The sequence below is a fragment of the Nothoprocta perdicaria genome, unplaced genomic scaffold (genome assembly GCF_003342845.1).
Source record: "Nothoprocta perdicaria isolate Ctin4 unplaced genomic scaffold, notPer1 scaffold_5, whole genome shotgun sequence".
NCBI classification, from domain to species: domain Eukaryota; kingdom Metazoa; phylum Chordata; class Aves; order Tinamiformes; family Tinamidae; genus Nothoprocta; species Nothoprocta perdicaria.
The window spans coordinates 6,296,464-6,310,191 of record NW_020455754.1 but is presented as its reverse complement, the minus strand read 5'-3'; the positions used below and the strand labels follow the sequence as shown (position 1 = coordinate 6,310,191).

General features: G+C 43.7%; 1 protein-coding gene across 1 annotated transcript in view; it reads left to right on the top strand.

Annotated features, from left to right (window-relative positions):
* CYFIP2 (cytoplasmic FMR1 interacting protein 2) overlaps nt 1–13,728 on the top strand; it is a 51,054-nt gene that overhangs the window by 14,245 nt on the left and 23,081 nt on the right. Inside the window, exons 11-24 of the mRNA XM_026047414.1 lie at nt 2,261–2,352; nt 5,203–5,320; nt 6,180–6,299; nt 6,774–6,899; nt 8,291–8,457; nt 8,788–8,935; nt 9,190–9,343; nt 9,898–10,054; nt 10,569–10,665; nt 11,021–11,097; nt 11,586–11,694; nt 12,048–12,167; nt 12,859–13,058; nt 13,559–13,646. Of these exons, the coding sequence (XP_025903199.1) occupies nt 2,261–2,352; nt 5,203–5,320; nt 6,180–6,299; nt 6,774–6,899; nt 8,291–8,457; nt 8,788–8,935; nt 9,190–9,343; nt 9,898–10,054; nt 10,569–10,665; nt 11,021–11,097; nt 11,586–11,694; nt 12,048–12,167; nt 12,859–13,058; nt 13,559–13,646 (1,773 nt within the window). The remainder of the gene's footprint in view (nt 1–2,260; nt 2,353–5,202; nt 5,321–6,179; nt 6,300–6,773; nt 6,900–8,290; nt 8,458–8,787; nt 8,936–9,189; nt 9,344–9,897; nt 10,055–10,568; nt 10,666–11,020; nt 11,098–11,585; nt 11,695–12,047; nt 12,168–12,858; nt 13,059–13,558; nt 13,647–13,728) is intronic.

Below are 13,728 nucleotides of genomic sequence, written 5' to 3'. Positions count from 1 at the left end.
TGAGCTGACATGCCAAAGGACACAGCTGGTCAGACATTTTATCTGTCTGTCTTATTTCTTGTGTAAATGGTGGTCTTTATAGGACAGGAAAAGCTTCTTGGGGAGTGAAACTTCCACTACGTATAGTATGTTCCTCAAAAGCTCATTTGGTGGTTTGGTGAAAGCATTTGGACAAACTTTCTTCTTCCTCCTGAAGTCTGATGTGTCTGAGAGACTAGTCATGAGCAGCAGAAGGAGCCAGGCTGAGATCTAGCTCACTGTCTCTGCCTTCATGCAGTGCCAGCACCTCCTGATCTGGATTTGCAAACTGGAATTACATCTCCTTTCTGCTGCTTGTATGCTCAGGTTGAGTCTAGAAGGCATCTCAGATTTTGCCCCTTTCAGTCCAAGGTGTCATGATGGGATCTGGCAAGGAACAAATATATTGGTAGCAAAGAATAATGGAACAGTGTGGGGGATAGCAGAATAACTTCCCAGATGTAGCAAATTTGGATTTTTATTTAATCTTGCTGAGTATGAGCTTTCCTTTCAGAGTCCTTTTGCCAGTGACTTGACCTTGGCGAAGTCCCACTGAGTTAATCTTTCTCCTAAGATGGAAAGACTAGTTTCTATGTTAACAACATTTGCTCTCTGTTAGGGGAAGTGGAAAGATGACAATTTTAGGTGGGTCACAGAGCTGTTCTTCCCCTGCATTTTCTTTCAGTAGAGTTGCTCTGCTTTGTCTTTTACTGAGAGAATTGCTGATGAGCCTGAAAGACTTTGTCGGTGGTAGCAAAAGGGTACAAGATACCCCTCTGCTTTTTGTACTGACCTGTATTTTATATGTGATGTTCTGGGTCTGTGTGATGAGAGCAGAAAGGTTCTCCTGTGTCCAGAGAGCTGCTTTCAGGAGAGGCTAATGTGCCTGTTCCTTCGTCCTTGCTCTGAATGACTGGGTAACTGTGTGCAGGTATTTGCATCATTTTCTGGAGACAACTTTCAGAGCAAGACTCAAACTTCTGTTTAGGGAGCTACGGACACCTGCTTTAATGTTGTGGAGGGGAGATAATGAAATGGTTGAATGCTGCCCAGTCACTGGAGASACTACTTAGGCCTGCAGCTCTGCAGAGGAGATTTATCATGCTGCTCCCTAAAGCCTTATGAGTTTTCCCTGGTTTGGATCTGCTAATCTGACTCTTCACTTCAATTTAAATCAAGCCTTTGCTGTAATCTGCAGAGTCTGGTCATCTCTGGTGCATCTAAACAGATTTGTTGCAAAGTGCTCCGGGCTATCAGAGAATCAGACAGGTGAAATATCCTCTACTACACAGAATTTTTTCCTTTCCAGATTCTTTTCCATTCACACTTCTCCAGCAGCTGTTGTGGTCTCACTCAGTCAGTGGGTAGCACGTCACACCCTCAGGTCTCAATAAGAAAARGCCAACTACATCTCCTACGACATATGCTTGGTGCCTTCTATGTTTCTATGGACTGGCCAGGACTGAGTACTGAAAATGAATAACATCTTCATCAAACTATTTATGAAAGCTGCCACTGTGAATTCCTGCTGACAGCATTACAAATTCTCCACTCAAACCAGTCTAAGAAAAGAAAAGTCTAAGAAAAGAAGCATGTGATAATAGGATAGTGAATTTACCATTGTCTTCTGGAAATTTTGGGCCTGGATTTTTATATGAAGCTGGAACTTTATATTTAAGTGCCAAAATGTAGGTAGTTCTGATTTAAGTTTTGTTTACAGCTGAAACAGTCAAATCTGAGGTGTGTTTGGTGTGCTTAGAATTTATTTCGCATCGAATTCCCTCAGAGATGTAAAGGGAGAGTGTAGCTATGTTGTATGCAAACAGAAATTGTCTGTGTTTTTTTTATTCACTGGGAAGTTTAAAGACATATTGCTAGCAACCTCAGTGCCAAAATAACGTTAGAGCATGTGGGGAAAGATGCTGTATGTCTCTGGAAGTCCAGGCTCCAGAGCAGCTTATGGTGTGACACTTCTCTCTCTGAGGTGCACCGTAGAGCCCCATCAGCAGGTCCAAGGGTCCCAGCAAAGCACTCTGCAGGGATGATTGCCCTAGCATAAAAACCCTTGTGATATTTTTCAGTCTCTTCTAGATGTGAAATGAACCTGCATCCAGTTTTCTGACTTACTTTGAAGAGCCCGACACTCTTCTTGGCTTCAAGATGCCATTTCATAGTCCCTCGTGATCTCTATGGCCCAAGCCACGCTCTGCCGTGTTTCAACCATTTCTGTTTTCTTTTCCAGCAGCTGCAGGTGGTTCCTTTATTCGGCGATATGCAGATAGAACTGGCCAGATACATTAAGACCAGTGCTCACTATGAGGAGAACAAATCCAAGTGAGTGCCTGCCGTAATGTCTCTTGGCTTCTGTGTGTGTCCTGGAAGGCTTGGGAGTTGCAAGTCTCCCTCTCTGGTGTGCGTGAGGTCCATGCGTGGCTCCCTGTGTGTGTCCCTGTGGGTAGGTGCCTCACTGTACCCTCACTTTCCTGTGCACGTGCCTACATACGTGTCCCTGCATGGGGAGCTGTCACCACCAGCCCCTAAGTGCACGTGCAGTGGGATCCGAGCGGACGTGGCCCTATGGATGTGGCGCCGTGCCCGTGCGTGCAGGACGTGGAGCAAAACGCCAGGGCTGGTGCTGGCGGTGTGTGCATGATCCGGCGCCACAGTGTGTGTGAGTGTGAGCCGCGTGTTCCTGCTCTGGAGAGATTTTAATCCACATTTTTGACCCGAGGGACAAAATCCTCCAGAGCGTGAACACAGCACTGGATCTATCTGTGTAGCAGCCAGGCCATCTCGTCTACCTCTGACACCTCCCACACAGGAAGGTTTTGTGGAAAAGGCAGTGGGAATTCGAGCTGAACTGGGGGTTGAATGCACTGGAAATAGATGAACACTGTATGAGAAGGGCAAAAACAAAGTCTTTAATTCAGTATTGATGTAGTTGTGTCAAGTAGTGCTCTGCAATCTGGATYCCAAGTCAGTTTGTCACTCCTTTCAAGTGAATTTGCAGGTGTTGATTCAGATCATGCCTCTCGTGTATGAAACCCCACTCGTCTTTATAGTTGTGCTTACTTGTCAGTTATTGCTAGAAGAACTGGTTTCAGGTTTGGAGTCTTGGAGCAGCATTTGAAACTGTAAAGGACACATGAGCAAAGTGTGTCTGAGCTGTGGCTGGCTGTAGTCACTGATCTTAGCCTAGAGACCTCAGCGAGCGAAGATGCACCTGTAGGACCACACCACGCGACAGCTGGTTCTCTCCATCTTTTCAGAGAAGCAGTCTGCCAGTTGTCTCTTCCTCAGGGTAGCAAATAACATACTGTCTCATCACCTCGCTTCTGCTCGCTCCTCCCCTTTTGCTCGGCAGGATCCTCCTTTTCTGCTCGCTGAGCCGCTCAGCCAGGAAGAGCCCTCTCCTGCCCTCCTGCAAGCCAGTTGAAAAGTGCCAGATGATTTTTCCTGAAAGGATTTGAAAGTAACATGGCAAAACTTCCCAATAAAAATGTTTTGAATTGAAATATTCCCCAAAATTTGAATTTAATACTTATTTTTAGAAACTCAGCTTAAAAAGGAAGCGTGTTCTAAAAGTTATATTTTGGTCGTAAATAATTTCGCCAAAAAAGCACATTTCAACAAAACGTGCATCAGCTCCATTCATATTTTCATCTCCAAACCAAGATAGCTTGTGGGCTGTTTATCTCTTCCAGAATTGTAGTGTTTGTCTTGAAATCTGTCTACCCAGTCTCTTTGCTGTACCTTACTAACAGATGTTTCTTCCTCACTCGCTTGCTTTCTCAGCGAATTGCATGGGACTAGCACCACTAACCCTTCCAAGGTGGTTCCATATAACCCCCACTTCTTACTAATGTTCTGGTTTTGTTGCTTTCTTTCCTTCCCTGTCTCCATGAACACCGGAATTAATTGTTTTTTTTTCTTGCATGACATTTTGTTTCTGTACTGTGGACTAGATTGTGTGTGGCAGGGAGGGCTGGCGCAGCCTTGGCCATTCCTGTGACCTGCCGATTGTCTGGTGGGAGCACAGGACGTTGAAACGGGTAAGAGTTGAGTGATGGGACTGCGGGAGGCTGGATTCCATGAGGGATAATGTTGTCCAGCATTTCCAGGAACTTCTGCCACCGCAAATATTGGCAGCAGGAACTTCACAGTTAGCTATAGAAATACAGTTCTTATCAGAAGCAGATTTCTCACCTCCTTTTTATACATCCAATGCAGATCAGGAGAATATATATTTTAAGATGGCTAATTATTTAAGGAGAAAAAAACCAAGGTTTGAACACTTGAAACCATTATGAAGACAAAATAAAACAAGAGAGTCCCAGCGACAGATTTTTGTTTGCACAAAGCATTTTGGTGAAGCTGTTCTGGAACTACACCTGTGGCTAGCAGAGAACTGGGAAAGAGGAAATGTTAAATTAAGTAGACCTCATTTGTGCTTATTCTCACCGCTTCTTCAGATGACTATGCCACCAGACAGGGAGTGCTGCCTTCCCCTCTAAGACCCCATTACACTGCCATGCTGTACATGTGGCTCRATGCAAATGCAAGTGTAATCTCTTTGTGCTGTTTACACTCAGGGTTATTTGCTGAGCTGAGCTGGTAATGTGAGCCAGAACAACAACAACAACAAAAAAAGAAGAGTGGGAGTTTCATCCTTGCTCTCCTTTGCAGTCCTTTCCTGCTCTAGAAGGAAGCATGACCCAGGCCTTGCAAGCCCAGAGGAATAAACTCTAAGGGACAAATTATCCTTAGGTTTACCAGAAAGGATCCAAGTGATGCTGAGGTTCTGCAGTTTGTTCTTCTTCTATGAAAGTTTGCAAGAGAGTGGTCTGAAAAATAGGCACCTCTGTCCATGACAAGTAGGTGAACCCTATGGAGATACGGAGAGTAACCCTCAGGGTGGACTGAGGAGAGATGTTCTGGCCAAAAGGTGAGGTGAGCATCCCTGTAACATGAGATATCATATCTGGAAGACCTCGCATACATCTGCTTTGTCTGACAAACAAGTGGGTTGAGAGAGAGGATACAGGCTGCACATAGTTGTCCTGAGTGTGACATGTTTTGAGCGTGCTGAGGTGAAGGGGGCAGTTGAGCACAAGGTTTTGTCCCTGAGGATGTCCGAGTTAAGCCCTTTGTCCTRTCCCTGAAAACCGTTGCTTTTCTGCCCAGGTGGACGTGCACTCAGAGCAGCATAAGTCCCCAGTACAACATCTGTGAGCAGATGGTCCAGATCCGAGATGACCACATCCGCTTCATCTCGGAGCTCGCTCGCTACAGCAACAGTGAGGTAAGTTCAGTGAATAGTCACCGAAATCTGGATAGATTAGGCTGGAAGAGGGCAAGTCCAGTGGGAATATAGTTTGCCAAGGACATATGCAATGAGGAGAGAAAGACACAAGTGGAACAAATTGCTGCTTGAGAAAGCAATAAAAAGGAAGTTATGTAAAGCCCCTGCAGGTGCAAGATCACGTGGACTGGAAGACCTRCTGCAAAAGTTTTTCTCTTTGGTCACAGCTGAATTAAAATAAGATAAAGAAGTATCACGGCAACTAAAACTTGTTATCAGTCAGATGGCAGAACACCTGTGGCTTTGCAGATGGATCTTTTCTGTTATGCTGAAATATCAGCCAGGGCTCGGGAGGAAAATTCACAAGGGAAGCTCTGTTCTTGACATTTATTGAATATCTGAGCCTCTTCTGATGTGGTTGTGACTGTTTTTGAAACTGTAACATCCTTATGCATCATTGTTATTTTAATGAATTGTTAGAGTACTCAGCCCTTTTTTTGTGGCATTTTTATGTTGTTATTAAATCAGTAAAGGGTTCTCAAGGGCTTTATTAYCACTAGACCACCATGGAGGAATCCATAAGAAAACAGAATGAAGAAATCGGTTATTTGCTCTAAGGTTAAAAGTCAGACTCCTTTTCTTATAGAAATTAGGTTGTCTGCTTGGGTAATAAGAGTCTTGCCAAGTTATGCCCCTTATCCTGAGAGAGGCTATGTGCATTGCCCAGTTTTACCTTGATCACATGGAATTCATTTCAGCTGGTATCCAAGAGCAAGATCTGTCACAGCCTTTTGCTCATTGTATCTGGAAGCCTTTGCAGTGAGCTGCTGAGTCCATGGCCTTATGTGGTGCTTTCCAGGTGGTCACAGGCTCAGGACTGGACAGCCAAAAATCAGACGAGGAATACAGGGAGCTCTTTGACCTTGCATTGCGGGGACTGCAGCTGCTGTCCAAGTGGAGTGCCCATGTCATGGAAGTGGTGAGTCCATCAAAATAGCTAACATCCTGATTTTCCCAGGTGAGCATCAACATTTTAACACTGTGTTCAACACAGAATGTGAAAAGATGAGCTTGGTTTGATGCCACCARCTTTAAGCCTTTAACAAACATGCTAAAATCAGGCAGGTAATCATAGACTCTCTACCAAATGGAAGAGGAGAGCTTGATGTGTCACGCTCTAGAGCTGAACCATCCTTTCCCCTCACTGATGTGGGGAAAAACAGTCTWCGAATGTCAAGAGCCCAGTGTGACTGTCAGACTGCAAGTCGCCCCAAACCAACATTTTGGTATAGCAGCAATAAAGTCAGAAGGAAGCACACATTCTGATCCCAAAGGGATGCCAGACAACKTTAGCAATGTCCAAGGAGTGTTTTGCTAGCATGGTACCCTTTTCAATCCTTCCAGCTCTGCTTTTTATTCACTGTGATATTAACTGTCTCTTTTCATTTTTCAGTAYTCTTGGAAGCTGGTTCATCCCACAGATAAGTTCTGTAACAAAGATTGCCCAGGAACAGCAGAAGAGTATGAGAGAGCCACCCGCTACAACTACACGAGTGAAGAGAAGTTTGCTTTTGTGGAAGTAGGTGCCAGCTGCTGCCTTACTCTGTACTGTTATAACTGAGAGTGTGGCATGGAGATAAAGTTTCATGTACTTTGCCACAAACTACCTAGGTTACTTGGATAAGGCACAAAGTGCCATATTTTTAAAGGTGTTTTTGAAGTTTTTGGACTACAAATTTCAAAGGTTTTCTGTTAGCTCCTCTTTATAGGTGTCCACCAGCAGCTGAGAAGTTCATGCTTTGGAAAATCACTGATTATATTCTCCCCTGCTTCTGAAGCAGAAATAACAGTCCTTCCTTTATCCAGGTTTTGCACTCACACAGACAGCCAATGATCTTGTTATGAGTGTGCAGGGACCAACGTGAGGGGGGCTCTGGGCAGAGCAGGTTCCTGACAAATTGTAACTTAAAGTTTTGACTCAGCATGAAAAATACTAGGAACGAGTAAGAATCAGTAAGTGCTAGTTTCCCATCCAAGAGGAGGAAAGGGTATCTCACCTTGCTCAGCAGGTTGCTACTCCCTGTGGCCTGTAAGCAACCAGAATTAAGGGGAAAATTAAGTTCTTATGAGCTCCTGCTGGGATAGAAGCACAGTATCAGTGTGTGATGAAAGCACTAGCATCTCTCTTCCTGATCCTCTGTGCTCTATTTATGTGCTGGTGAAAGACAGAGGTGAATCCTTGTGTTTTCTTAATGCAATTGTATTATTCCCCAAGTGGGATTCAGGGTCCTAACAAAAAAGGCATCTAGGTTCTCCGAGAAGTGTGCTGTGGAGGAAGGTCCAGAGCAATGCTTGGGTGCTGTGCAAGCAGAATAGATCCTCAGGTAGTCTCTGAGACCAGTTGACTCTCAATCTAGCTGTCCATGAGCAGTGGGAATAGTCCTCYGAGCTTGCTTGTTGGAGACCATCATATATGCATTTTTCTTTCTAATCTGAAGGGCTTTGAACATTTTCATATTTTTTGTGGCTCTCTCCCTCCTGGGAATTATCATTGCCGTAGGTCCACTAAGCAGTACTATACATGGAAAACTCTGTTATCTGCATACCRATAAATGCCCGTGCAAGCCATGCAGCTGCACATATGTGTTGAACACATGCAATTTGCTGACACTATCAGCCTTGCATATTATTAAAGATACCAAGAAACAAGGAGTAGAAACATAGCCTGCCAAAGGATGGGGGCTGTTTGCAGAAAGTTGATGGTTATAATGCCATCCCCAGCTTGCCGTGAGCTGTAAAGCAGCTGACATCAAAAACAAATTAGTCACCTAATTACTCCATCTAAGGTACTCCACTAGAATTATTTTAATACCAGGAAAGTACAAGTTTTAATACCAGGAAAGTACAAGTTTTAATACCAGGAAAATAACAGGAAGCACAATTTTTTTTTCTTTTAAATTTTCATTTCAGGTAATTGCCATGATCAAAGGTCTTCAAGTGTTGATGGGCCGTATGGAGAGTGTTTTTAACCAAGCCATCCGTAACACCATCTATGCAGCTCTGCAGGACTTTGCCCAGGTAACCCTACGAGAGCCACTGAGGCAGGCGGTCAGGAAGAAGAAAAACGTCCTGATCAGGTCAGTCTGTCATTCTTAAATGTAAAGCAAAGCAGGTGTATTTCCTGGTATAATGAATTTGTACTATATAAGTGCACAGCCCGGGGTTCAAATAAGTCTGACTTTGCACAGCTAGAACTACCTGTACTCATAGTATACAATCAATCAATCAATATACCTTGGCCAGCAACTCTTTCCAAGGYAACTTTTTAGGGTGATTTCCCAAAAAAAGACAGTGTATATCCCCACCTCAGATATTTCCCTTCTCATGTGGGCACAGCTGTGAATATTTTCCCCTTGGACTAAAAGCAAGTTTGAGCACAACTTTCCATTCTCTCCCACCCATTTCAGTGTCCTTCAGGCAATTCGAAAGACAATCTGTGACTGGGAGGGTGGTCGAGAGCCTCCAAATGATCCTTGCCTGAGAGGCGAGAAGGATCCCAAAGGTGGATTTGATATAAAAGTCCCACGGAGAGCAGTAGGACCATCAAGTACCCAGGTATGTAAATACACATCTCCTGCACGAGGTATTTAGGGCCTTACAGTCATGTAAAAGTCACTTATCCTGTGAGTTAGCAGCTGTTTCCATGGTTTCTTTCACAAAATCTTCACTCACGTTTTATGTGGTAAGTGTTATTTTGGTGYCTATTTTGTTGTGTAGTTTCCAAGGCCTCCTTTTTTCAAGGGTGCAATTATTTCTAGCATGTGGTGATGTATCACTAAAGAGCAGTAACTGCCTGCTTCCTTCCAAAGCTCTACATGGTGCGGACCATGCTGGAATCTCTCATAGCAGACAAGAGTGGCTCAAAGAAGACACTGAGGAGYAGCCTGGATGGACCAATAGTCCTGGCCATTGAGGAGTTCCACAAGCAGTCCTTCTTCTTCACCCACCTTCTCAACATCAGTGGTGAGACTGTGGCAGAGGGAGGCTTGAATCCAAACCTTGCATGCACAGGGCGGCAAAGGTAGATCATCTTTAGATGATGTAGATCATACACAGGAGATTTTTCCCTTATTTTTCCAAATGTTCTGTTTCTGACTGGTATAGGCATGTTTGTAGATAGATAATAAGCATTAGATSAATGTGAATCAGTCAGYGATGACTGGCAAAATGATGGCAAARATGCCACAAGTAGTAGTTTAGTTTCTAGGACTGGAGCTTTCTTTCTGCCCCAGTCAAACTCTGAGTCACTGGGCACAGAAAAAATCTATTAGAGTGGCTTCAGACAGGCCACTGAAATTCTCTTCCTCGAGTTACGTTGAGAAAGGACAATTTCTTGTTTCTTTTTCTATTGCAAAATACTGAGACAACATGGACATGGTGTGTGTTTAAAAATGCTGATATCCTGAAAGCTGGTTCACATCCAAAACCAATTAAATATGAGGCAGAAGGAGCTGCCTCTTTCAACACGTCCCTCCTTGTCCATCCCGTGGGTGGTAATGTCTGTCCTCTGCTTTCAGAAGCGCTGCAGCAGTGCTGCGACCTGTCCCAGCTCTGGTTCCGGGAATTCTTCCTCGAGCTGACCATGGGCCGCCGCATCCAGTTTCCCATCGAGATGTCCATGCCCTGGATCCTTACGGACCATATTCTGGAAACCAAAGAGCCCTCCATGATGGAGTAAGAGCTGGTGGTGCTGTAATGGACGTGTGTTATCTGGGGCTTAGGATTATATTTTGCAGAAAGGTAGTGAGAAATATTAGGCTGGRGGAAAACAACTTCCTTGAGGTAGCCAGTGGGTAGAAATACATGTTTTTTGATCATAAACCAACAGTTGACATGTATGCACATAAGYTGGTGATACTTTCATCTTCATACATTAGTTGGATAGCCTGTACAACCAAAAAGCCATGAACCCTAGCTAAGGCACCTAAACACCTTTTTTTTTCCTATATGCAAAAGAAAGAACAGGCCTTGATTAAGCAAGTCGCAGCACAAATGTAGATCATTTAGAGCTGCTTCCAACAATGCTGACCTAGGAAACACAAAGGAGGATTCAAGGGACTGGAGTAAGTGGAAGGGGAGAAAGCAAAGAATAGCCAATTTTTGCCATCTTCTCTGCTTCAGAGCAAGTCATGTGCAGTGGCTAGCATGCTCCTATATTAAATTAAGAGATAATCTATCTTCTCCTCAGGTATGTACTGTACCCCCTGGACCTCTATAATGACAGCGCCTATTATGCCTTGACTAAGTTCAAAAAGCAGTTCCTATATGATGAAATTGAAGCTGAGGTAAGTACTCCTCTTGTTTACTCTGTGGAAAGTGAGCTTACTGGCTTTATCCTGTCCTGTTTGACAGTCCAGCACTTCMGGGAATTAATTACAGATGTGGGTAGGGGAGGGGAAGATAATATTCTGAAAAGTTATCAAAAGTTCAAAAATTTCCTGCTGATTAAGGGCTTCAGCTTAGACCTACCCAGAGAGACCCATTGGAAGCTGTCAGACACTGGGAGCATGGAAGGGTTGGTCTGATAGGCGGAGATTTAGACCTTTGTACTGAATAATACTGGTCTTGCAAGCAAGCGTAGGAAGGACAGGCTCTGTGATGGTGACACCCTCATAATGTCTGTTATTTTCTCTCCCCCAGGTGAATTTGTGTTTTGATCAATTTGTATACAAGCTGGCAGATCAGATCTTTGCCTATTATAAAGCCATGGCTGGCAGGTAGGAGAACTTGACTGCTGCTAATAAGTGAGGTATTGCTGCATTCAAATTACAGTTAACCTAAAGGTTCCCCTTGGGGAGTAGCTGCTGCGTGCAGATATGACAAAAGAGTTCATCTGTGTTCATTCTGCAGTCTGCAAGGGATATTTTCCRTGGATCACTTACGGCGTTAGAGAAGAAAAATGTTCCAGCAGATTTTCAAAAAGAGATCATACCCATGGAAACATCCCAGTAGCTGATATCTTTCAGCATAATCTTGTATCTTTTTKGATGTTTTATCTGTAAAAGCGAAGAATGATAGACTGCAGTGTGGCAGTCCACAGATAACAACTCCAGTTTTGTATTTAGTAGTGAAGACATAGGCATTACAATGTGTGAAAATTCTTGGCACCCAGAGCAAGACGAAAAGCAAGATGAGAGCAAATTTGGAAAAGATCCAGAGAAAAGCTTTTGAGGCTTGATTCCATTTTCCTGTTTCCATTTTTCAGTGTTTTATTGGATAAACGTTTCCGGGCTGAATGTAAGAATTATGGAGTGATTATTCCATATCCGCCATCCAACCGCTATGAGACACTACTCAAGCAGAGGCATGTCCAGGTACAGTGCAAGTAGTAATTTTACGTATTCAAAGCTATTGGTCTCTCTTTTTGTTGGCTTCAAACGTCAGTGTCAGGTAGCATCCTAGTGCTGAGTTCCATCAAGACTGATGTTGGAATGGGGATGATTTCACTTGTTTCTGGCATGCTATACACAGGAGGACCTGGTGGCTGAGAGGGAAGTGAATTAGTCTCCACATTTCCCTCACCTTTCTCTTTAGAAATGGTAAAATCAAGAGGGGAGTCTGCATCGTTGTTTTCATGTTTAAGCACATTAGTATGTTTGTAATTTGTGTCTATTGAAAGCTTTTCCACACCTATATTTAACATGCAAATATCTTCTTCTTTTCACAGTTGCTAGGTAGGTCRATTGACCTAAATAGGCTTATAACTCAGCGTATCTCAGCCGCAATGTACAAATCATTAGACCAAGCCATTAGCCGCTTTGAGAGCGAGGACCTAACATCTATAGTGGTAAGAACCATGATTAACTGAAAGGAGGGTATGAATAGAGAGATTAATTCACTGCAATTTATATAGAGTCAAATAACTTCTGCTCAAAGAGAGTCCATTTACAGTAGGATGGTCATATATTCCCCTTTATCCTACTAAATCTCTAATATTTATCCATCTGTAATCACATTATTATTATAGCATGAAATAAATTATAAGGTGACAGTAAGCAGTTAGATTTTTCAAAGTTCATGTAGTAGCATCCCGTGACCTAGGAGGGGATATTGACTTTAACTCCCCTTGCTGGATGCAGGTGACTGAGACATTGCCCGTTGTTGTCTCTGTGTGCAAGAGTTGCTGCCTTGATACATTACAGGAGTATCAGAGTCAAGTAGTGTAAAATTACCAGTTTCCACCTTCCAGGGCTTCTGATGTGAAAGCCAGCCAGTGCTCAGCGGGGAACAAATTATTTTTGCTGCTTGTGGGCTTAGGAGATAGTGGACCAGGATCCTGTTGAGTAGAAGTGCAATTGGCTTTGGCCACTGAGTTAAACTTGTCTCTTAAGCATTTGCTACATCCTCACCTGGTATCAAAGTTGTGTCACACATAGGAAGTTCTGTGTGGGTATAGATATAAAAATCATTCCCTTGGCAATTAAATCAACTATTTCTGTTGTCATCTCAGTAACACGTTGCTGCTTTGTGTGCTGCAGGAGCTGGAGTGGCTCTTGGAAATAAATCGCCTGACTCACAGGTTGCTGTGCAAGCACATGACTTTGGACAGYTTTGATGCCATGTTCCGAGAGGCCAACCACAATGTCTCCGCACCCTATGGGCGCATCACTCTTCATGTCTTCTGGGAGCTCAACTTTGACTTTCTACCCAACTACTGCTACAATGGATCCACCAACAGGTGAGAGAGGAAAGGCAAGGTGAGGGGCAGATGGAGACCTTATGTTTCATTCAGAAACACTAAGCCTGCCATATAAAATTTGCATGCATTGCAGTGACATTTTCATTTCCTATGAGATACAGTAGTGGCAGTGAGAACAACACCAAAGCCTCCTGCCACCAGCTCTCCTTTGTCTGGGTTAGCATGATTTAAAGAGTTGTGACTCTACAGCAGAGCTGTAGAGTATAAACTAGTATAAATGTTTGTTGCCTRCTGCAACTGTGAAGAAAAAACACCTTCCATAGAATCATTATGGCTTTGTTACAAGTTAAGTTGACCTGTTTCACATCACTGGCAAATTGAGGCAGGAGCTTGCATATGAGTTCATGTGACTCAGGTGATAAAAGAAGCTCATTAGATCATGCTAATTAACCTGCAAATGCAGATCATTCCAGCCCTGTACCAAACACAGTTAATGAGGTATGGTCTGTTTTCCTTCCCTTCCATCCCGCCTGCTGCAGGTTTGTGAGGACTGCAATCCCATTCACACAGGAGCCCCAACGGGACAAGCCAGCCAACGTTCAGCCCTATTACCTCTATGGATCCAAGGTCAGTAAATGAGTCACAGTAGTCAGTAGGGATGGATGTTGGAAGCATTTATTTAAGAAGAAGGAAATACAAGACCTGCTTC